General features: G+C 40.9%; 9 protein-coding genes across 9 annotated transcripts; 4 read left to right on the top strand and 5 right to left on the bottom strand.

Moving 5' to 3' along the window:
* Window positions 1-1,839: 1,839 nt before the first annotated feature.
* On the bottom strand, window positions 1,840-3,781 carry LOC108019375 (uncharacterized). The gene has a single exon (XM_017087198.4). The coding sequence runs from the start codon at window positions 3,624-3,626 to the stop codon at window positions 2,676-2,678; it is 951 nt and encodes a 316-aa protein (XP_016942687.3). The 5' UTR covers window positions 3,627-3,781; the 3' UTR covers window positions 1,840-2,675.
* A 2,045-nt stretch (window positions 3,782-5,826) lies between these two features.
* Window positions 5,827-6,323, bottom strand: LOC108019380 (uncharacterized). Its single transcript, XM_017087203.4, has 2 exons — window positions 6,231-6,323; window positions 5,827-6,142 (listed from the first exon to the last, which is right to left on the bottom strand). The coding sequence occupies exons 1-2, from the start codon at window positions 6,246-6,248 to the stop codon at window positions 5,879-5,881; spliced, it is 282 nt and encodes a 93-aa protein (XP_016942692.3). The 5' UTR covers window positions 6,249-6,323; the 3' UTR covers window positions 5,827-5,878.
* A 1,797-nt stretch (window positions 6,324-8,120) lies between these two features.
* On the bottom strand, window positions 8,121-8,679 carry LOC108019376 (uncharacterized). Its single transcript, XM_070996790.1, has 2 exons — window positions 8,529-8,679; window positions 8,121-8,464 (listed from the first exon to the last, which is right to left on the bottom strand). The coding sequence occupies exons 1-2, from the start codon at window positions 8,535-8,537 to the stop codon at window positions 8,222-8,224; spliced, it is 252 nt and encodes an 83-aa protein (XP_070852891.1). The 5' UTR covers window positions 8,538-8,679; the 3' UTR covers window positions 8,121-8,221.
* Window positions 8,680-9,683: 1,004 nt separating this feature from the next.
* On the top strand, window positions 9,684-10,187 carry LOC108019379 (uncharacterized). Its single transcript, XM_017087202.4, has 2 exons — window positions 9,684-9,785; window positions 9,860-10,187. Exons 1-2 carry the CDS (start codon window positions 9,774-9,776, stop codon window positions 10,052-10,054), a joined length of 207 nt encoding a protein of 68 aa, XP_016942691.4. The 5' UTR covers window positions 9,684-9,773; the 3' UTR covers window positions 10,055-10,187.
* Window positions 10,188-10,507: 320 nt separating this feature from the next.
* Window positions 10,508-11,071, top strand: LOC108019366 (uncharacterized). The gene has a single exon (XM_017087187.4). It carries the CDS (start codon window positions 10,550-10,552, stop codon window positions 10,940-10,942), a length of 393 nt encoding a protein of 130 aa, XP_016942676.4. The 5' UTR covers window positions 10,508-10,549; the 3' UTR covers window positions 10,943-11,071.
* Window positions 11,072-13,785: 2,714 nt separating this feature from the next.
* Window positions 13,786-14,205, bottom strand: LOC108019373 (vitelline membrane protein Vm26Ab). The gene has a single exon (XM_017087195.4). The coding sequence runs from the start codon at window positions 14,132-14,134 to the stop codon at window positions 13,868-13,870; it is 267 nt and encodes an 88-aa protein (XP_016942684.2). The 5' UTR covers window positions 14,135-14,205; the 3' UTR covers window positions 13,786-13,867.
* Window positions 14,206-14,462: 257 nt separating this feature from the next.
* On the top strand, window positions 14,463-14,894 carry LOC108019372 (uncharacterized). The gene has a single exon (XM_017087194.4). The coding sequence runs from the start codon at window positions 14,514-14,516 to the stop codon at window positions 14,805-14,807; it is 294 nt and encodes a 97-aa protein (XP_016942683.2). The 5' UTR covers window positions 14,463-14,513; the 3' UTR covers window positions 14,808-14,894.
* Window positions 14,895-15,431: 537 nt separating this feature from the next.
* Window positions 15,432-17,323, bottom strand: LOC108019369 (insulin-like growth factor-binding protein complex acid labile subunit). The gene has a single exon (XM_017087191.4). It carries the CDS (start codon window positions 17,307-17,309, stop codon window positions 15,552-15,554), a length of 1,758 nt encoding a protein of 585 aa, XP_016942680.4. The 5' UTR covers window positions 17,310-17,323; the 3' UTR covers window positions 15,432-15,551.
* Window positions 17,324-18,465: 1,142 nt separating this feature from the next.
* On the top strand, window positions 18,466-19,105 carry LOC118877366 (vitelline membrane protein Vm26Ab). The gene is made up of 2 exons (XM_070995983.1): window positions 18,466-18,625; window positions 18,689-19,105. The coding sequence occupies exons 1-2, from the start codon at window positions 18,614-18,616 to the stop codon at window positions 19,022-19,024; spliced, it is 348 nt and encodes a 115-aa protein (XP_070852084.1). The 5' UTR covers window positions 18,466-18,613; the 3' UTR covers window positions 19,025-19,105.
* Window positions 19,106-21,441: the final 2,336 nt, after the last annotated feature.

Genomic DNA, 21,441 nt, shown 5'->3' with positions numbered 1-21,441 from the left:
AAGTTGAAGGTCGAAAATAGATTCGGGCTGCTTTAAATGTTGTTGTTGGATTTTACTTAATTGCGCCCGAAATTGATTTTAATGCGCTATAAATAAAGCCGAATGCCAATTTTCTGTGAACGCATTTTAAGACAAGATGAGACGGCGGCGGCTTAATGAAGTCCTTTGTTTTGACTTCGAGGCGATAAAATGGTTGGGGAATGAAAGTCCAGGAGATGGGGAGCATTAAAAGCTAGGAATCAGGAGGTGTCGACAACGATGGGAATTTCCCGTTCCCCTGAAAAATGCCATGAACATCTAATTAGAGGCGCAATTGTTGACATCGACTGACGTCAGAGCGGCCAGTGATTTTGTTTTGGCCAAAGTGACACAACTCGGATTTTAATTTGGCCAGTGGAAGGCGATGGGTCGGCAGTTCGGGTTCCATTGTTATAAGGCGCTTGTCGCAGCCATTTGACGGCGCATTAACTCATTTCGACTTAATCAACTTGGTCAACAGATTAATGAATAAGCTTAATGTTTTCCTGTCGGGGATGGACCCCAAATTTCAAACAAACTTTGAAAGATAACAAGTGTATTGGTTAGCCATTAAGTACATAGGTTGGGTATAAAATCCAGTAAATACATAATTATGTACTCTTTAATTGGAACATTTTACTTGCGAATTTTATAATCATCTTCATAGTTCTTGTTTTAGATTTAATTTTTGGTCAGTCCAGACTATCTTGTTTAAATACACAAATTATTTTAAATTCCATTGAATACAAAAAAAGTAACTTTTAGTTTAAATAATTAAGGAGGAGGTAGGAATATACGTTTTTAACTAACTAGAGTAATATTAAAAAAAATTCAATTAATAATAAATTATCTAAAATACAGACCTTGAACTCATCTTTCCCCCTTTAAAATTAAATTACAACTTTAATATGCTAAAAATGAAATATGCTTTCTTCCTTTTGCCAGTTGGTTATTTTATTGTAATCGAAGGATTCTCATTCTGCTGGATTCCTGGAATGTGTGCATGTTTTGTTTTCCTCTGATTGTCTTCCATAGAATAACCCGAAGCACAACCCAAAACCATATCCCTGTCGAATTCCAGGAAGATATTTTTTAAAACGCAGTTGTCTGGCCAATGATAACAAATCATTTAATCATTTGAAAATCATTTCCTAACTGCGTCATGAAACTATTCCTCCTGTTTACAGAAATTTGGGTTAAAGGCTTTTGTTTGTTTGCTTATAAATCATGCATTTTAATTTGATTTTTTAGGACAAACTATGCCAAGGATATCCAAACCCTTTTAGCTCGGGGCTGGCCATTATAAAGAGAAGGGTTCAAAGAAACAATGACCTCGAAACGATTGCTTGGGCATGGACCATCGCCATGGCACGTCCTTGGTTTGAAGAACCCTAATAATTGGGGTGTCATCAAAATTTAAACGCTTTCGTTTGTCACGCCCGCCAAGTGCAGCGGTAACGATTAACGTCACACGGACATGATATGGCTCAGTCAAAACTATAAGGTCGAGTCCTTCGGCGACTTGATTTTGAGGACTTTGCCTACATCATCGGCAGCGCCAAAATCTCTCTGTTCCCAGGGAACAGGTCTCCTGCCGCAGACTGTTACCCAAACAAAAGGAGGCCATGTGCTCTCTCTTGCTCGCAGGATGCGCTTTCGCTCTCTCTCTCTTTGTGGGGAAGCTTTTGCCTACGTTAACAGTGTCCTTTAGCTTTCGGTAAACCGTTACGAATCGAAGCTCCTTGGCCAACGCAACTCGGTTCATTCCCTTTGTCTTCCCATCACCTTGAATGCGATTAAAATCATGTTTTTCTTTTTCATAGTCATGTATATTTTATTTTATTGACAACTAGACTTAGGTGTTAGGTTATCTCTGTTCATTTAGGATCTAAAAATATATAGGCTCTAAACATTTTCTCTAGGTTCTCATTATCATCTACTATACCATTTACATTTCATTATGATATTTCATTGTTTAGAATAATTGGTTTAGTTTTTTTTTAAAAAATTTCGATTTTTTGGAATGTGAATTATTGTAAAATGTTCCTCTATTAGTGTGTTCTTAAAGAATTTTGTTCTTCTTTTAATTTGTATAAATTCGTAAAATTTGGTTTTTGTTTTAGAAGTCATTGAAATTAGTGCAAAGTATATTTTAAACTAGTTCAAAAGTGCAAAAATAGTTTGTTTTTTTGAAAGTATACTTAAACGTTTTAACTGAAGGGTCTCGAAAATTGTGGTTTTAAGAGCTACTTTCGAAAGATATGTGAGGGTCTGCTAAATAACATTTTGTTTTACATTAAGCTAAATTTAATTTATTTTCGTTTGTAAACTGAAAGTCCCTAAATTAGCCGAAGACAATTAGATCATCTAAGGTGTTTATCGTAGCACATTTATAGATAGGTTTTTGATTCTCGGGGCTGTGTGGCCTTAGGTACACTTATTGGGCCCAGCTGTGACACATTTATAAAATATGCTCGCTGCCTCTTGTTCTAAACCCCCCATTATTTTCCGTTTTTCTTCTACTCCAATCTCGTTTTGTTCAGGCACTACTCGTACATCACTAGAAATTCCTAAGTATATTGTTCAAGACCCCCCAACCAGCTTGCAGCTTTCCCTCTCCCTTAATTTAAGTATTATTTTGGATTTCTCCCTTTGATTTAATACATATGCTGCAGGGTGTAGGGATAGCAGACCGCATAGCTGGGCACTCGGGAATAGAGGCCCGACATGCCCTTCATGGAGACATATTGAACTGGTGGCCGCAGGATGCTCTGCTGCTTCTTCTCCTTCTTGGAGGCTGGGGCACCGGAGGACTTGGAGCTGGAACCGGAGTGGCTGCTACTGCTGCTGCTGTTGGAGTTATTCGGCGACAGGGACTTCTTGGGCTGCCTCAGGGGAGTACTGCTGCAGGATAGCGAACGCATCGAGGCATTTCCCGTGGGACTGGAGAAATGCTGAAGCATTCGGCTGACCGATGAGGAGATGGAAATCCGGCTGAGATGAAGTCCCGATGACTTGGCAGATGCCGCCGATGCGGATCTTGGCTTGCTGTTTTCGTTCTCATCGTGACCAAGCTCCACCTCGTCCTCCGCCTCGTTGCTGCTGCCCTCCTCGCTGGTGTCCTCTTCGAAATGCAGCTGTGGATGCATTTGCTCCATGGCGCTGCCTGGTCTGTAGACGGCCTCCACATAGATGTGACCCTGCTGATCGTAATAATCCAGTCCAGGGGAATATCTAGAGCACGCCGAGCCACTGGAGGTCCGGGAAGTGTGCTCCAGGTCCAGGGAGGAGCCATTGTTGGGACACTCGTGCTCGTGGCTACCCCGCTCGTAGCTCAAACTAAACGAGTCCGTGGAGCTGCTCCTGATATCATCCTGGCTGCTGTAGACCGTCTCGTTCTGTTGGTTCTGATGGTGGAAATGCCTGCCCAGGTGCCTGCTGAGCAACTGCAGCAAACTCCTGGAGCGAGACAGCTTCTTCGGTCCATTCCGGGGATGGCGGTGCAGCTTCTCCTTCTGCTGCTGCTTGCCCAGATCCATGGAGGAACTGGCCGCCGAACTGCCGCTGGAGCTCGACTTGGAGCCATTATTGGGAGACAGAGTATCCATAACGAATTGGGTTTTTATTGTGTTTTTTTTTCTTGAATATTTCTTAGTTCACTTTCTGGCACTGGCACTGTGTTTCAGTTCGAGTTCTGGTTTTTCTTCAGTTTTCAATGCTTTTCCAATGGAACTTTTTGCTGGCTAACGCGAACCGCTGAAGTCTCGATGAAGACTACCAGTGGCAGGCGTTTGGCACCCGCTTTTATACAGCTCCTCAATGTCGCGGCAGCTTCGCATCCTAACCTTCGCCCCCACGAGGACATTTCCGCAGCTCGGCTGTGGCTTCGGATGGCCCGATCCGGATTCGCCTGCCATACTGACACACACCCGTCGGAAATCAGTGCCCTGTGTGCCGTCGAGAAGGACACTACACAGGACTCGGCACCCGCAGGAGTATGCCTCCTCCTCGGCGGAGAAGGAAAACCTGTTGCTCGCCACGGGCTTTTCCACTCAACGTGACTGCTGATGCTTCCCCTTTCAGCCAGGTTAACAAAGCCAGCTAACAACACTTTGGGCGTCGCTGGTTGCACTTTTGAGTTTTTAGCATTGTTGTGCGTGATTGGGAACGTGATCCGTGCACGTCATCCACCCGAGCGACGAGGTTCCTCATGAACACTTCCGAAAAATAGTACGGATTCCGGAAATCAGGAAGAGAGATTCCCTTTATACCTTCTAGGTATAAAAGCCCAACAAAGTAACTGCTTTATGTTTATTAACCCAAATACTTGACATTTCCAAATAAAATTTATAATTATTTCTGTTAAGTAAAACGCATGAAGAATTGGTATGCAATTAAATAATTTTAGGTTCAACCTTATGATGTAGGTATGATACATTTATAGTGTTGCTAAAAAAACAGCAAGATAATTAAATGGAAAGAATAAGGTATTAAAAGATTACCTTAAGATAGATTAAATAGTGTAAAAGAACAGAATATTGTTATCTTAAAACAATCTTTATTGCGATGGTTCTTTATAATCTTATTTAGAAATTTTAGGTTTATATAGCAGATAAGTAATGTATATTTTTTCCTTCACTATTATTTATAGTTTGTAAATAAAATAACCATACTTTTAAAACTCTGACTTTCTAAGGGCGATTTTTCGTACTTAAAAGTAGTTTTTAAGCTCAAAATTTCCCTACGTTTTCTTAAGATTAATACAAGTGGCTGATTCAAAATTTTGGTTGTGGGGGATTAAAAATAAATTGAGTAGATATACAAAATATGGACATATTTTCATTAATAATTAAGGTAATATTTTTTTGGTCTTAACTTTTTAACCCGAGTGAAGGACCTTTCCCATTTTAATGTTAATTATGACTAGCCAATTTTCAACGAAACGACACCAAGCCTTGCTAAAAAATACAAAAATTAAATGGTCATAAGCAACAGCATCTCCTAGTTAATTTGTGGCACATTGCAAGATTTATACAATGAGCTAGACATACAAAGTACTACGTAGCCTACTTTTTCGTTCAGTGTGGCACGCCTAACACCTTCACAAGAACAAGTTGGGCGCATTCTTTAATAGTTGGCTCGGGTCAAGAAATGGCTAAAATTGCCACATGCAAGTGTCACAACGTGCAAGTGTCGCCTTTCGAACTTATCCGCATGTGTGCGGAAATCACGAGTCGCCAAGACTGGAGAAAGGATGAGAAATGGGGCCAAGAGGGGCTCCTCTAATCCCTGATAGTTGGTGCAATTATATGCTTCGCCCAACAGGTTGCATCTCCTCGAGACTCAAGCTGCGTTTGCACGTTTTGCGAACGCATTTCGGTTATGCAGAGCCCCCTGAAGACACAAATGCTATATATAAATAAGACACCGTCGAGGACATTAGCATAATCGGCAGATCCAAAAGGTCGTTGCTTAAAAATACTACGGGATTCAATTCAAGGGGAAGGGCTGATTGTTTTGTTCTAGATATTCCATTTTCAGCAAGAGTTTTGTTTTAGGATTATTTTAGATATGCTTACAAATTAAGACACCCACACATCGAAAGCTCTCGGTCTAAATAAATCAAAGGGTTTTGTGACAGGAAATGGAAAATCCAGAAAATCAGTCACTGGGTCACCATAGTTCCCGAGGATATAGCACGTACTATTGAGTACCCACCTCCCACTTTATAGTACGCACATATATCAACCTGACCTCGGCTGAAAAATAAGGCTTAGCAGTGCGTGCCGAGGAAAATAGTGAAAAGACTTTTGTATGATTCTCGTTTCTATTTACTGTGGCTTTTGGCTTTTACGCGGAATCAGAGAAGGAATGAGGATAGCGACAGGGCGCCTATTCCGACATCCAGGGCCCCATAGCGATTCGCATACGGATAGGGGTAACCACCATAGGGTCCCGGGCTGTTGTGGTAGTTGGGGTAGTAGCCTCCCCCCTGATAAGGACCTCCATAGTAGTAGGGTCCCGGCTGGGGTCCCACGTAGGGCTGCTGATAGCTGAGACCGAAGGAGACCAGCGGCTTGGCCTTGACACAGGTGGTGGTGGCCACCGCCAGGAGCACCGCTAACTGCAACGGGAGAAGGTGAGTGCTAGTGAAGGTGGTTCTTGCCTCCTGCCTCTTGAGGCAGGAAGCGGTATCGGTATCGTCTGCCTACCCATAGATAATTGCGCATTTTCTCGCCAACCTGCAAACTACGCCGTCCAGTGTCGTTTTCACTTTGAGCTCCCTTCTGCCTTTGCAAAGACCTTTTATATCCCAGGTTGGGGTCTCGGGACCCAAAGCCTGTTTTAATATCGGGTAAACAACTTGCCGGGGGGTACAATTTTTCTAAACTAAGTTAAAGTTAAAGTTAACAAAAAATTGTATTCCACCCTTTAAAGGAAAATGGTTTGAAGGGTATTTGAACAGGTAATTAAACCTTTACCGAATTTTTGTCACAACTTTATAAACCACTTCTAAAATCAACTACTATTTTTCTAAATTAAGTTAGCTTAAATGTGGTTACGCTATACTTATCGATTAAGAAAACTATCTCATTTTGGTGTTATAAATCTTCAACTGATTTTTAAATAACAAACTGATTTTTAAATAAAGAGAGTTTTGCAAGTAAACTAATAAAACCATACTTTTAGTGTAGTTATTTCACTGGGCAATGTAAGTTTCTTGTTCGCATAGATTTGCCTGCCTGGTCGGCTGGGATTTCTTAAGCCATTAATTGGACATTGTAAAACCTTGAACTTCCCCATGTACCATGTACCATGGAATCAGATGGCGATGCAGATGCTGTTGATGGTGCTCCTGCTCCTTTTTTTTTACAGGAACAGGTTCTTCAGTCTCCCAGTCCAAGAAGATGATGGGCTGCAGAATGCTGTTATTGATGCCACCTTCCCTGGAATTCCGCCCAATCAGAGGTATCTGTTGACCAGATGAGTACTTTCTGATTAGCTTTGCATAATGAACACGAGTCCGATCTAGTTTCGTAATCAGCAATCATTATTGGTTGCTAGACAGCTAACAACGCTGTAATTATTTTTCCATTTTGATTTTCTTAAAAAAAAATGAAAGTCATTCCTTAGGCATCTAAGAAATTTATAAAGGGAAATAATAAAAAAAGGAAAAATAATAATTATGCTAATTTTTGACCATTATTTTCCTTTTATGTCTTCAAATTTTTTGGAACAAAAAGGTTTTGTCAGAAAAATGTATATGATATCAGTTTGCTGCAGTTTCCTAATAAGTAATAGATATTTTCTTGTCATTTGTCTACATTTATTATGTATTTTTTAGTTATTTTGTTTATTAATGTTATTTTTTATATTACTTAACAGCAATTTTTTAACTTGTATTTTTTTAGCTTACACATAAAGAGATTCAATGAAGTACAAAAACAAAAAGTTAATTTATATCAGTCATTAATTAATTAAGTGTAATGAATTTCTTATGCTTATAGAGAACGAATATTGTCGTTCATATACCGCGGCCATCGAAGTGCTTTTATCGCTTCATTATTGGCCCACGAAAATACCTGCCGTGTGTGAGTCGCCGCCAAGCAATCAAAAGTTAATTAATGTTTAGCGATTCGATTAGCATTCGGTTTCCGTTCTACGCATTTGCGTACGTCCCATGGGTGGATTCCATGTGACAGCCCCAGGTCACGTTCCCGAGTTCCTTTCAGGATCCGCAAACCACGCACCAAAGGGCAAAAATTGTGGGAGGTGGCTTCCGAGCAGCTTTCTCGGCGGTCACATTGCACATTGCGATAGATTCTACGGCTTCTTTTGCGCCCTGGTGACGTACTACTATACGACATGTTTCTTGACTTGTTGCCACTTTGCAGTTTTGTTAAATTTAGACAGGCCTCCTGGACCGCAAGCACACATAGGTGAATAACTGTGGCCAGGGCCATTCGATATAGCCAGCCATTGTCGTGGCTTTATAACTGAACAATAGGAGGCCGAGTTCAACAGACAGCGGGTGACCTAGGTCACTTGGTTTTGGGGGAAGTAGGAAAGTTGTTTTCACAGACAGCTCAGTACAATAAAGGTTATCCAGAGTTAAACCCCTTCGATGAGGAGTGGTCGAACTTTATTCAAATTTCACTTGGTTACAAGTCGCGTAAGGTTGGGTTTGTTGCCCTCCCCGAATCTAGTAGAGATACTCATAGGTCAGGGGTTTGTAGTCGCTGCGATATTGCTGCTGGAAGGAGTTGGGGGTCGCCACGCTGTGGTAAAGATGCGATTCTTCGGCTGCCGGGGCAATCAAACGGGAATAGGCCAGGGGCAGAACAGGCGAGGTCCTGGCAAAAGTACCGGGGTAATACCCATAGGTAGGGGTATAGTAGTACACCTCGTGGCTTAAAGCCAGGCCAAGCAAGCAGGCGAAGATTAGCTGGTTGAGGAAGCAAATTCTTTAGAATACAGAATCTTAGTTGGGATTGAGTTCCCCATCTCACCAGCTTCATGTTCTCTCGTTGCAATTCCTTGTAGATCACCTATCCAACTGAATGGATATTCCTGACTGTTCCTGCCTTTTATAGCTGTCCACTAACATCCAGACCTTCTCTTTGGCCACTGGCCAAGGTCAAAGGCATTTGCCAAGCAGGCGGCAAATGAAAGAGGCCCTTAACTCACTTTGAATGGGCCAGTTGCAATTGCAATTGCCAGCGGAACTCGTTCCTTGCCACTCAAAATCAGCATCCAGATGCGAATCGGATGGTCGTGAGTCCGCTGACAAGGCAGTGAAACTGCAATGCCACTTGGGTTCTTGCCACGGAATATTCTAGAGGCCTCCTCCTGTTTGCCACCAAAAACCTTCCTTTCACTCGCCATAAAGTCAAGGGATTTTGTTTTACTATTTACTATTACTACAACTTACTATTTAAAATAACCCATTCTTCTTTTAAGACCTTAAGATTTTTATTTTTTTATATTTCGTATACCTGTTTAATAACTACAATTAAAACCCTTTACAAGTTTCTCACCTAATGCTATTTTCTGAGTGTTTCTTCAACTCCTTGGTCTTCGTTAAGTCGCAAATGTTCGCATCTCTTTCCTTTTGTTTAATTCCATTAATTTATTTTGGGCCTTGCTCTTGGCCCGAAATAAGCAGTTAAGGTTGTCCTGAATTGAGACGCACTTCCGGATTTTTCCAGCCTTCTTTGGAGAGGCTTTCAAGGTCAGTGTGGGTGTTGCGGAAAAAATTTGGCCAAGTGTTCCTTTGTCTTGAGTCGAATGAAAACAAACTCCCACGTCGAAATCAATTAAATGAGTTTATTGTGTATAATTCCCATGAATGTTTTCGTATTTTGCGGGTTTGTTGATTTGTTTTTCGCCTGGAAAATTGCGCAGTTCTTGCTAATTTTTTTGGGAGCTCTGCGTTGCGTATTTGCCAATATCACAATCGCATTTGTGGTGCAATTTGCAGTGGGTGGGCAGCAAATGCAACCTGAAGTCAGTCACTCACTCAACTGAAATCGGAGCCCTTCGCGTCCGCTAAGATTTCAAAAAGAGACTTTTAGGGTTTTGAGTATCGGCCCAAGGTCGAGCAATTGCTTTGGCTTCTTACCTTCTGGGCTGGGTTATATAAACCTGCATCGCGTTCAACCAGCCATCAAACCATCTTTTGGCAGCTTCTCAACGAGTTCCACTCCTGAGTTTCCATCTTAAGAAGTTCTTCGGTAATCAAAACCTCTTTCAAAATGTTCAAGCTGGTAAGGATCTCCCGCCCCCATTCGCCGACTGAAAGGAGTTAATTAAGTAACCAACTTTTCCCGCCCCCCTTCAGTTCGTTTTCCTCGCTTTCTGCCTGGCTTTGAGCTGTGCCGCTCCCGGTTTGCTGCACTCGTCGCCCATCCTGAGCCACTCGTACCACAGTCTGCCCTCGGTGCGAGTGATCCACCAGCCCATCTACACCTCCTCCATCGGAGGCTATGGAGGCTATGGAGGCTATGGCCATGGACATGGCTACGGCTGGATCTAGGCGGAGCCATCTCACAAATAGGCGTCCTCGAGCAGCCGACAGAGCTCCTGTCGCCCCAGGCTATTCCTTGGAGTCTAGCCATTTTTTTGATGGACATGCCTCGAATAAAGTTCTGAAATTGGTCTGAAGTTTATGTGTCATAATGTGTTTCTTCTGGGAGAAGGGGAAGAGTCCATCCAAGGGGTATTTAAGCTTCCGTTGTTGTCTTACTTTGGCTTAGTAATCGTTCGGAGTCACAGGAGAAATGTTGTCTGTAAGTACACTAAGAAAAATGTGGGACATTTAACATAGAAAAAAAAATACTTTGAATTTGTGCTTTCTTATTCTTGTAAATTATAATTTTTTAACAGTTTTAATTTTTAACTAATTTTTTGAACAAGAATTAAGCCATAATGATCTCAGACAAAGTAAGATTACACGCTATTTTTTTAATCATCGTTTCAACAGGTTATTTCCGTTTGGTTACTTTTAATAAATGTAAAATGGTGCCAGCCCATGTACTTCCTTCTACCAACCCAAGTTGCCCGAAGTTTGAACTTAAGAGAGGAAACATTTTACCAGGAACCCATTGAAGCCATTCCATCCATCGATGACCCCGCCAAGGTATTCTCACCCAATGATTTTTCCGGAGAATTCAACAAGTTCATCAGCGGCGTTCAACAGTTCGTGCAGCATCCGCCGGCTTCACTGTACAGTGCGTTCAACCAACTGCAGAGCAATGCCAAGAAGAACCACCAGAAACAGAAGCCCGTGAAAAACAAGGTGGTTCTTGACCCCTTTGGAAATATTTCATTCAACCTGGGCTGGTCGGCCAACCTGCAGGTGTTCAATAGCATCGGTTTCACCAAGAATCGAAGTCTGGTCAATTACAATGCATGGGCCAATTAAGGGTTAACAAACCGCTGGGCGGAATCAATACCTAAATGCTAACATACTTCTGGGCTGGTGCGTGGCATTAAAATTTGAATTTAACGGAATTTTATATAATACAAAATAAATGTAAGCCCTTTGTACGAATCAGGTCGGTTCTGTTTGTGATTTGCCACAGATTACGTATACGCCACGGTGTCTAATTTTAAACGCCGCACGTTGCATTGTCTATGCGTTGTGTGTTGTATCCGCATTAAAATGGCTGCACGCCTGGCAACATGTGGACGGTGTAAGGATAATTATCCTTTATTAGTATGAGTCTGTGGTACCCGATTCCTCCCACTCGGCTCATTGTGCTTAATTTGTTAGTGGGTTTATTTATTTCTGCTTGGCCTTTTCCGTTTTCCTAGAATTTAAGAAGTTAGCTTGGCCTAATTCAACCAGTAAGAATTTATCTTACAACTTTTGAAAAATTTAAGTCACATCTTTTTATTCTGTAAGTCTTAAAGAAATTTTATATTAAATCAGATTCTGATTACTGCAAGATATTATTTTAAACTAAATCAAGGCCTTAACAATGTCAACATGTTTGAAATTATCATTAAAATTATTTTAAATATTTGCATTTCCATATTTAAGGATTTTGATTATTATATTTATATATATATTAATCAATTTCCGGTTTCCTGTTTAAATAATAGAACATTAGAGAATTAAACCACAAACTCATTGAGGTACCCCACATCTGAATCGGAATACAATTACTTAAGTTATGAAATCTATAAGTTCAGTTTTGGGATCCCATTCTGAACCCCATTTGAAATACGGAAAAATCGAACATTAAAATGGGTTAAAATTTTGACCCCCGTGAATAAGAACACTTTTAATGTATATCATTAGTGAATTTAAATACAAACTCATAGAGGTATCCCACGTCTAAATCGGGTTCCAATAACTCGAGCTATGAAATCTAGAAGTTCAGTTTTGGAACCCCATTCTGAAACCCATTTGAAATACAGAAAAATCGAACATGAAAATGGGTTAAAACGTTGACCCTCCTACATAAGAACACTTTTAATGTACATCATTAGAGAATTTTAATACAAATTCATAGAGGTATCCCACGTCTAAATCGGGATCCAAGAACTCGAGCTATGAAATCTAGAAGTTCAGTTTTGGAACCCCATTCTGAAACCCATTTGAAATACAGAAAAATCGAACATGAAAATGGGTTAAAACGTTGACCCTCCTACATAAGAACACTTTTAATGTACATCATTAGAGAATTTTAATACAAATTCATAGAGGTATCCCACGTCTAAATCGGGATCCAAGAACTCGAGCTATGAAATCTAGAAGTTCAGTTTTGGGATCCCATTCTGAAACCCATTTCAAATACAGAAAAATCGAACATGAAAATGGGTTAAAACGTTGACCCTCGTATATAAGAACACTTTTAATGTATATCATTAGAGAATTTAAATACAAAATCAAAAAGGTATACCACGTCTAAATCGGGATCCAATAACTCAAGTTATGAAATCTAGAAGTTCAGTTTGGGATCCCATTCTGAAACCCATTTAAAATACGGAAAAATCGAACATGAAAATGGGTTAAAACTTTGACCCTCCTACATAAGAACACTTTTAATGTACATCATTAGAGAATTTAAAAACAAACTCATAGAGGTATCCCACGTCTAAATCGGGTTCCAATAATGCGAGCTATGAAATCTAGAAGTTCAGTTTTGGGATCCCATTCTGAAACCCATTTGAAAAACGGAAAAATCGAACATGAAAATGGGTTAAAATGTTGACCCTCGTATATAAGAACACTTTTAATGTATATCATTAGAGAATTTAAATACAAAATCAAAAAGGTATACCACCTCTAAATCGGGATCCAATAACTCAAGTTATGAAATCTAGAACTTCAGTTTGGGATCCCATTCTGAAACCCATTTAAAATACGGAAAAATCAAACATGAAAATGGGTTAAAATTTTGACCCTCGTATATAAGAACACTTTTTATGTATATTATTAGAGAATTTAAATACAAAATCAAAAAGGTATCCCACGTCTAAATCGGGAGAAGTTCAAGCTTGGGATCCCATTCTGAACCCATTTGAAATACGGAAAAATCAAACATGAGAATGGGTTAAAATTTTGATGAGAATGGGTTAAAATTTTGACCCTCGTATATAAGAACACTTTTTATGTATATCATTAGAGAATTTAAATACAAAATCAAAAAGGTATCCCACGTCTAAATCGGGATCCAATTACTCAAGTTATGAAATCTAGAAGTTCAGTTTGGGATCCCATTCTGAAACCCATTTGAAATACGGAAAAATCGAACATGAAAATGGGTTAAAATTTCGACCCTCGTATATAAGAATACTTTTAATGTATATCATTAGAGAATTTAAATACAAAATCAAAAAGGTATCCCACGTCAAAATCGGGATCCAATAACTCAAGTTATGAAATCTAGAAGTTCAGTTTTGGGATCCCATTCTGAACCCATTTGAAATACGGAAAAATCGAACATGAAAATGGGTTAAAATTTTGACCCCCGTATATAAGAACACTTTTAATGTATATCATTAGAGAATTTAAATACAAACTCGTTGAGGTATCCCACGTCTAAATCGGGATCCAATAACTCAAGTTATGAAATCTAGAAGTTCAGTTTTGAATTTGGATTACGGGAAATGGGTTTGAAGTTCTGTAGAAAATTACTAATGTCCATTTTAGACATAACTCTGTTCAATATGTTTTTGGTTCTTATTCCATTTAAATTAACAATGTTTTCTGCCCCCGAATACAGTCCCTATTTTTCCTGATTAAAAGACAAATGGTTTCGTTTGTTTGTGAGTTTATTTCAGTTTCATTGCGAGTGTCCATCTGTTATCCTCCGGTGTTGGTCATCCTTCCGGGAACCTACTTCTTCAGGAGAAGAGGGGCGGAGTAGGCAGCGGCATAGGGAGCAGTGTAGGCAGCGTACGGAGCGGCGTAGGAGGCGGTGTAGGCGGCGGTGTAGGGGGCAGCCACATAGGGAGATGCCACGTAGGGAGATGCCACGTAGGGAGACGCCACGTAGGGGGAAGCCACGTAGGGGGCGGAGTAGGCCAGAGGAGCCACGATTCCGGGCTTAGCGGCGGCGCAGGCAAACAGAGCGAAGATAACGGCGGCGACGAACTTGAACATCTTGGAGGATTGGATTTTTGGTATTACTTGTCGGATTGAACAAATGCAACTGATGTCTAAAACAGTCCAGAGTCGGGGTTTTTATAGCCCCACAGTCGAGTGCCCAGCGACCTTGCAAGGTCTCCGGCCGAAAACTAAATTATGTTGCTCAGGCCAGTCACGTACTTAACCACTATACGCAGTTGGCTTCAGCGAACGCATTTAGGTACGAGTACGAGTACTTTGGCTAATTAAATGGTGGGCCAAGAAATGTATTACCACTAAGCTTAAGTGCCAAGGCTAATTGTGGGTGGTCTGGTCGGGTATAAAACGGCGTGTTCATCCAGCAGTTGTCATCAGTTTCATTTGCCAGCAAATCAAAACAACCCAATCCTCCAAGATGTTCAAGTTCTTCGCCGTCGCCCTCTTCGCCCTGATTGCCTGCGTGGCTGGCAAGCCCGGAATCGTGGCTCCTCTGGCCTACTCCGCTCCTCTGGTGGCTGCTGCTCCGGCGGCTGCTGTCTACAGCCGGGAATACCACGGAAACTTCGCGGCTCCCTACGTGGCATCTCCCTATGTGGCATCTCCTTACGTGGCATCTCCCTACGTGGCGTCTCCCTATGTGGCATCTCCCTATGTGGCATCTCCCTACGTCGCTGCTTCCTACAGCACTCCCCTGCTGCTGAAGAAGTAGGATGGACCACCACGGCATTACTTGACCTGATAGTATATCACCAACCGAAACAGAAAATAATAAAACGGTTATAAAAAACGATACAAAGCCTTTTTAGTTTTTTTATACAATTTTTATTTCAGAAAACTCAAAATAATACCTTAAACAAATTTATTAAGGTCTACTCTATTTAAAAATGTGCCTATTGGTTTGATATATGGTACAATCAGTACAACGTAGTTAAACTAACTATTATTGCAAAGGGTTTTGTTATCGAAATAAAAATATTATAATTTTTAAAAGTAATATAAGTCAACTGTAATAACAGCAATTCACGTTATCTGAACTTAACAGCCTGCAGGAAGTCAGAAATCTGAGTGCAAGGTCGCTTCAGATAAACCTTCAAGTACTTCTCTTCTTCCTCGACTGACACCTTATCAATTTCTTTTCCGCATTTCCTTGTGTGTAAACAAAAATCAGTACTTTGCTCAGAATTTAAACAAGTAACGTTTATTTAAAGATCTTTGGAAGCGGAAACTTAATTCTACATGTTTTATTTACTATTTTTGGTGTTAAAATTAGAATTGTTTGCTTAAAGAGCTTACGACTAAGATACATATTTTTTTAATTTTCCCTTTTTTACTCACTTACAATTTTTGGGAAGTCTTTGATTGCTGCGAAATATTATAGATTTAACAAATATTGGAAATACAATTTTGTCTTGTATAGCATAAGATAAAAAAATTCTTTAGAGTCTTCTTGGGACTACTGAGAATCTGCACTACCCAGGGTAAGATTAGCATCCATTGTGGCATTCGAGCGGAAGACAATGCTGCTTCGATCGTATCGACCGGATCGACGATTCTTCAGATACCGGAGGGCTATCAGGGCCACCAGGCCCACCAGAACTAGACCGCCCAAAACATAGGCAAAGGCCTGCATAAATACCAGATGAAGACCCAGATTCTCCGAATGAGATGATACTATCTCCAACTGCTTCGATAAGATCCGGATCTGCGATTCGAGGCGGGATTCTTCGGCGATGAAAGAGATATTGACGTCCAGTTGAGATCGGCTGATGCAGGAAACGTCTCGGATATGTGGGGTCTCCTCAAGATTGGAGTCTGGTTCGATATTCAGCACCACGGACTCGGGCAGCGAGGGCGGAATGAGTAGGTGGTGCAGATAGGAGCAATTGAAGCGGTTTCTAGAAACTCCCAGTTTCATAAGTTGGGGGAAGGCATCGGAAAACGTGCGATTTCCCTGCAGCTCACGCAGCCCATTGCCGTCTATCAGGAACTTTTTCAGATTGGTCAGATACGGCACAAACACATCCAAATTAAGGCTGGTCAGGTTGTTGAACGATAGATCCAGTTCCTCCAAGAATTTCTGCTTCGAAAACATTCCGAATTTGAGCTCTCGAATGCCAGTTCCACGCAGATTTAATCCCCTAAGTCTGTTAAGTTGCGAAAAAGTGCTGATGTTGAGTTGACCTATGGGATTTTCGGAGACATCCAAATAAAGCAAATAGGTTATATTTGTGATGTTCGATATGCTTGTCAATTTATTGGCACTCAAATCCAATGTTTCGATATGCAAACTTTGGTGCAAAAAGAGCTGCGAAATTTCATTGTGACTGGCGCGAACAAATCGCGTTGCATTGATGGTCAAATTGGTCAGCTTATTATTATCCAAATGCAGCTGATGCACAATGTTTTTCTCCGTCAGTTGGAAGTTCTGCAGCTCGTTGTAAGACAACACCAGATTCTCCAAGCTAGCAGCATCGGCAAAAGTATCCGGATGGATAAAAATCAACCGATTATTGGACAGATTCACCTCCTTGATACGCCGCATATTTCGGAAGACCTCCGGTTGAATGCTGGTCAGCAGGTTTCCCTCGAAGGACACCTTCTCCAAGTACTCGTTGTCCTTGAAAATATCACTGTGCAGCTCCTTCAACAGATTGCCGGTTAGAAAAATCTGGCTAATGGTCTGCAGGCCACAGAAAGCATTCACACTCAGCGAAGATATTTCATTATAGGACAGATCCAAACGCATAAGGACATTGGCTCCAATAAACACAGATGTCTGGATGGAGGTCAGGTTGTTGTAGGCCAGATTCAGATAGGTCAGATTGCTGGCCGCACTGAAGGCATTTCTGGTTAGCTCCAATATATTTGTATTCGAGACGTCCAGGGTCTTAAGATAGGGAAACGTTTCGAAGAGGTGGAAGGGCATATAAAGCAGCGTTGATTCGTAGAACTTCATGAACTTGACCATGTTGCCGGGTGGTATATGTTTGAACACGATATTCTGACTGTGAGTGACCATGAATCCGGTGACCGTGCAAAAGGCCTCATTCACGTCCATAAATCCCATGGAATCGTACTCGTCGCATCGCAGGGGTATATCTCCACCATTGGCACTACTTTCTCTTATCGTTAGAGTAAGGATGAGGATCGTAACGAGTATCCTGCGCGTTTTATTCATCTTTTTCACGAACCGCTCGCCGTCAATCGACATTGTAAACTGCTGCAGTGCAAATTCGCAGACTGCACTCCAGCTTCCACTCAATGGATATACTACATATTTGCATTTACATATATGCCTTTACATGACTTAATCTAGCTCCCTTAAAGATTGTCAGGCTTTCAGTAGTCCAGCGCAAAAATGATAAAAATTGTCGGTCTGCACTTTGTTTTGTTTGGTTTACGTATATACTCTTAAAATTATAAGGGATATAGGAAGTTTGTAAGAAAATCAGATGCTCTTAAGAATTTTAAAAATTTTAAGGGACTTATTATTGAATTTAAGAAAAGAAACAAAAGGGCTGTTGACCCACTTAAAAAGTTGTACGGATTTTAAAGCATAAATAATTTAAAAATTAATATTTAATCCAGATTACCAAAGATATAACGTTTCTTGATAATCATGACTTAATAACAGACGTATTTTATTTATTAAAATATAGAAAGCCAGCTAGAAATATAGAATATTGATGGCACATCTGCTTGTTTATTATCATCCCAAGTCAATTCCCCTTTTAGACCCTCTATCTGTCTGGCTTCTTTTTTCCACCCAAGATAAACCATTGTGAATTGTTGGTAAGTTGAGCTTGACTCCTATTAAGAACTGTCTGCTAACTATAGTACCACTGATAGCATTCGCCCCCTCGAAATCGAATCTCTCCCTCCAGTTTGTTGAACTTTCGATAGGGGAATGCGCGCGTAACTTTGGTTTTGGCCAGTGGGCGAGATGGATCCGTTGCATCAGTAGAGCAGATTAGATTTTGGCAACCGATGATCTGGTCATCCATTGCATAAAGTCGATTGCATTCGTGGGAGATACACATATATGTAACCCTGAAACATTCGCAATCGGATTGAGGCATGCAATTTCATTGATTCCTGGCCAACTCTTGGCACAAGAGGTTACTCATCGGCAATTAGCCGTGTCTGGTGGCATCAATCACATCGGTTAGCTACTGGTTACCTTCGCGGCGACAACTTTTATGGGCCCACAATGCGGACGTGCCCGAAATATTGGATGGATTACGATTCGGATTCGGTTTCGGATTGGGATTTGGATTCGGTTTCAGATCGACCTCCCTGGGGCGGCGGGCACGTAGCCAAACGGCAAATTGAGCCACTCAAAGGCCGCTCTGCATTCCCATGCAGGCGGTATAGAATTATTCGCCCGATTATCGTGTGTGCCCAGAAATTCAAGCATCCCCCAGAGTTCCATTTCCATGGACTATAAAAGTTGCAGCTCCAAGCGAATCAAGGCATAGTCCAATTTGCTAGCTCAAATCAAACTAATCCAACAACATGTTCAAGCTGGTGGGTTGATATATTCTATATCCTGATCTCTGGAGAGGATTTAACTGGTTATTTTTCTTGCAGTCCGCCCTCGTTGTCCTGTGCGCCCTGGTGGCCTCCTCCATGGCGGAGCCCAAGCCAGCTATCCTGGCCGCCGCCCCTGTGGTTGCCGCTGCTCCGGCTGGAGTGGTCACCGCCACCAGTTCCCAGTACGTGGCTCGCAACTTCAACGGTGTGGCTGCTGCTCCAGTTGTTGCTGCCGCCTATACCGCTCCCGTTGCTGCCGCCTACACCGCTCCAGTCGCCGCTGCCTATACCGCTCCAGTTGCTGCCGCCTATTCCGCTCCCGTGGCCGCCGCCTACTCCGCTTATCCCTATGCCGCCTACCCATACACCGCCGGTTACACCACTGTTTTGTAAGAGGGATTAGCCAGGACTCAAAACGGATTCGAAACGGACTAAAAATACACTCGGCTGGAAATAAAACGAAATCAAACTAAAGCTTAAAACTATTTTTCCTTGAATGGGGCTAGGGTATTGGGTTTTGGTTTCTTTTAATCCTGGATTTTCTGCTGCGGCACAACTATCCAAAAATGATATAGATAGTATTATATTTGTGATAAAAAATATTTTGAACTTAAAAATACTTATACAAGTACGTGTTTATTAACTAACTTTAAAGTCTTTAAAATGTCCTTTAAATGTTTTCAGAAAATACTTTGTCATATATATAGGTAATAACTTAAGGAGGGATATCTAAATTCTTTTAATTTGTTACCTATAATTTTAGAGGACATGTTATTGCTTTTTATAAATTTAATGCCAATTATAATACAATTTTTTATAATCTTTGCTTCTAAGATATGTAGACGGCACTTTCTTGTTCGGCGGTCGCAGCAAAAGTGATCTTTATTGTGCAGATTTGTACAGGCTTAACCTATGTTACAAGCGTTGGGGGTACACAGTATGAGGGAGTGAGACAAGCATAGTGTTTCTTAAGAGTAACAGGGATGTATGTATGTGTTTAATAATAGTGTGACCTAACTTAATGTAGAGCAGATGCTTAGGGATATGTATGTGTGTGTGTGTGTGTGTGTGTCTGCTTGCTACAATTCGGCCATCCTGACCAGAGAGCTCCTGATCTCTTAACTATTTGCATTATTAATCCATGGTCGTATATTTGCTACTGCCCAAACTCCCTTATAAGGAAGCCTCGACTGTTGAAAACCTTCAACATCCTCCAAGACATACCTATCATTACGAAGAACCTTTGTCACTCTGTAAGGGCCTTTGAATTTTGGAATTAGTTTTTTGGATACGCCTACATGAGAATCGAAGTTTTTGATCATTACTAAATCGTCCGTCTGGTATTCTTTAGCAATCTTTCTCTTAAGGTCTGTGCGTAACTTATTGTATTCTTGCAGCTTCTCGATGCTCTGAGTAGCTTTTTCTCTAATTACTTCTAAATTCCTACTTTCTCTATCTTTATTTAACTCTTCTAATTTCTCTTTTAAGCTATCTATAACTTTTCCTTTTTGAGACACTCCGAATAAGACTTGACTTGGGTGCTGACTAACTGATCTTTGAATCGTATTATTAAGTGCGTGTTCAACTGTTTCTAAAACTGTATCCCAGAACAATCCCTTGTCTGGATCAGTCAATTTAGCGATCATGGGTCCTATGCTTCTATTAACTCTTTCGACTTGCCCATTAGCCTGCGGCGATCCAGTGGCTATCTTAATGTGTTTCACTTCGTTTTCTTCTAAGAAGTCATGAAATTCTTTAGAAGTGAAGCATGTCCCACGGTCTGAAATCACGCATCGCGGCCTACTATACGACCTGAAATAGTCCTTTAATGCTACTATTGCTTCCCTAGACTTTGTAGTTTTTGCCGGATAAAGTCTTACAAACTTTGTAAATGCGTCTATAATCACCAGTACGTGTTTGTTAGCTCTACTCTTGTCTACCGGGCCATAATGGTCTATGTGTATGACATCAAAGGGAATGCTTACTTTGGGGATGCTATGAAGGAAACCTTCGTCTTTACCAGACTTATCAGAATAGGCGATACATTTCAAACAATTATTAATGTGCCGCTTGCATTTTTCACGAACTTTGGGGAACCAGTAACTTTTTGAGATAACTTCTACCATCTTATCTATTCCAACATGTCCTAACTGATCATGGTAACTAAAAAGAACGTGGCTTTCCATTTCGCTTGGCACATAAAATAAAAGACTATTCGTATCCTTTTTTCTGTAAATTATTCCATTCCGCATCTCATAATCCTTTAATTCTGTTTCCTGAAGTTTCTCAGCTATACTTTTAATTTTCTCATCTCTACTTTGACATATAACTAAGTTTTCTTCAAATGAATTAGAATCGATTGACAGTATGTGTGTGTTCCTGCTAAGTGCATCGACATGTTGCATACGCTTGCCGGCTCTATGTTCTAAAGTGTAGTCATAATCTTGAAGAAAAAGTGCCCACCTGGCAATTCTTGGGCATAATTCCTTTTTATTTAACGCCAGGGTAAGAGCACTACAATCTGTAACTATTTTGAACTGTATTCCTTGAAGATAGATTCTAAAGCGTTGTAACGAGTAAACTACAGCGAGCGTTTCTAATTCAAAACTGTGGTACTTCGCCTCCACATCCGTCGTGCGTTTGGAAAAATAGAATACGGGGTGAAACTTACTATCTTTCTTTTTCTGCATTAAAATTGAACCAAAACCTAGGGCGCTAGCATCGCAATGTAACTCTGTTGGGTCTTTTGGATTGTACAAGGCCAGAATAGGGGCTTCCAAAAGATTTACTTTTAATATTTCAAAACACTC

Source organism: Drosophila suzukii, chromosome 3 (genome assembly GCF_043229965.1).
Source record: "Drosophila suzukii chromosome 3, CBGP_Dsuzu_IsoJpt1.0, whole genome shotgun sequence".
In the NCBI taxonomy this organism is placed as follows: Eukaryota; Metazoa; Arthropoda; class Insecta; order Diptera; family Drosophilidae; genus Drosophila; species Drosophila suzukii.
The sequence above is the reverse complement of the archived record's forward strand: the minus strand, read 5'-3'. Positions and strand labels throughout refer to the sequence as shown.

Coding starts and splice junctions, on each gene's coding strand:
- LOC108019375 (XM_017087198.4), bottom strand. CDS start 3,626: ATGGATACTCTGTCTCCCAATAATGGCTCCAAGTCGAGCTCCAGCGGC.
- LOC108019366 (XM_017087187.4), top strand. CDS start 10,550: ATGTACTTCCTTCTACCAACCCAAGTTGCCCGAAGTTTGAACTTAAGA.
- LOC108019373 (XM_017087195.4), bottom strand. CDS start 14,134: ATGTTCAAGTTCGTCGCCGCCGTTATCTTCGCTCTGTTTGCCTGCGCC.
- LOC108019372 (XM_017087194.4), top strand. CDS start 14,514: ATGTTCAAGTTCTTCGCCGTCGCCCTCTTCGCCCTGATTGCCTGCGTG.
- LOC108019369 (XM_017087191.4), bottom strand. CDS start 17,309: ATGTCGATTGACGGCGAGCGGTTCGTGAAAAAGATGAATAAAACGCGC.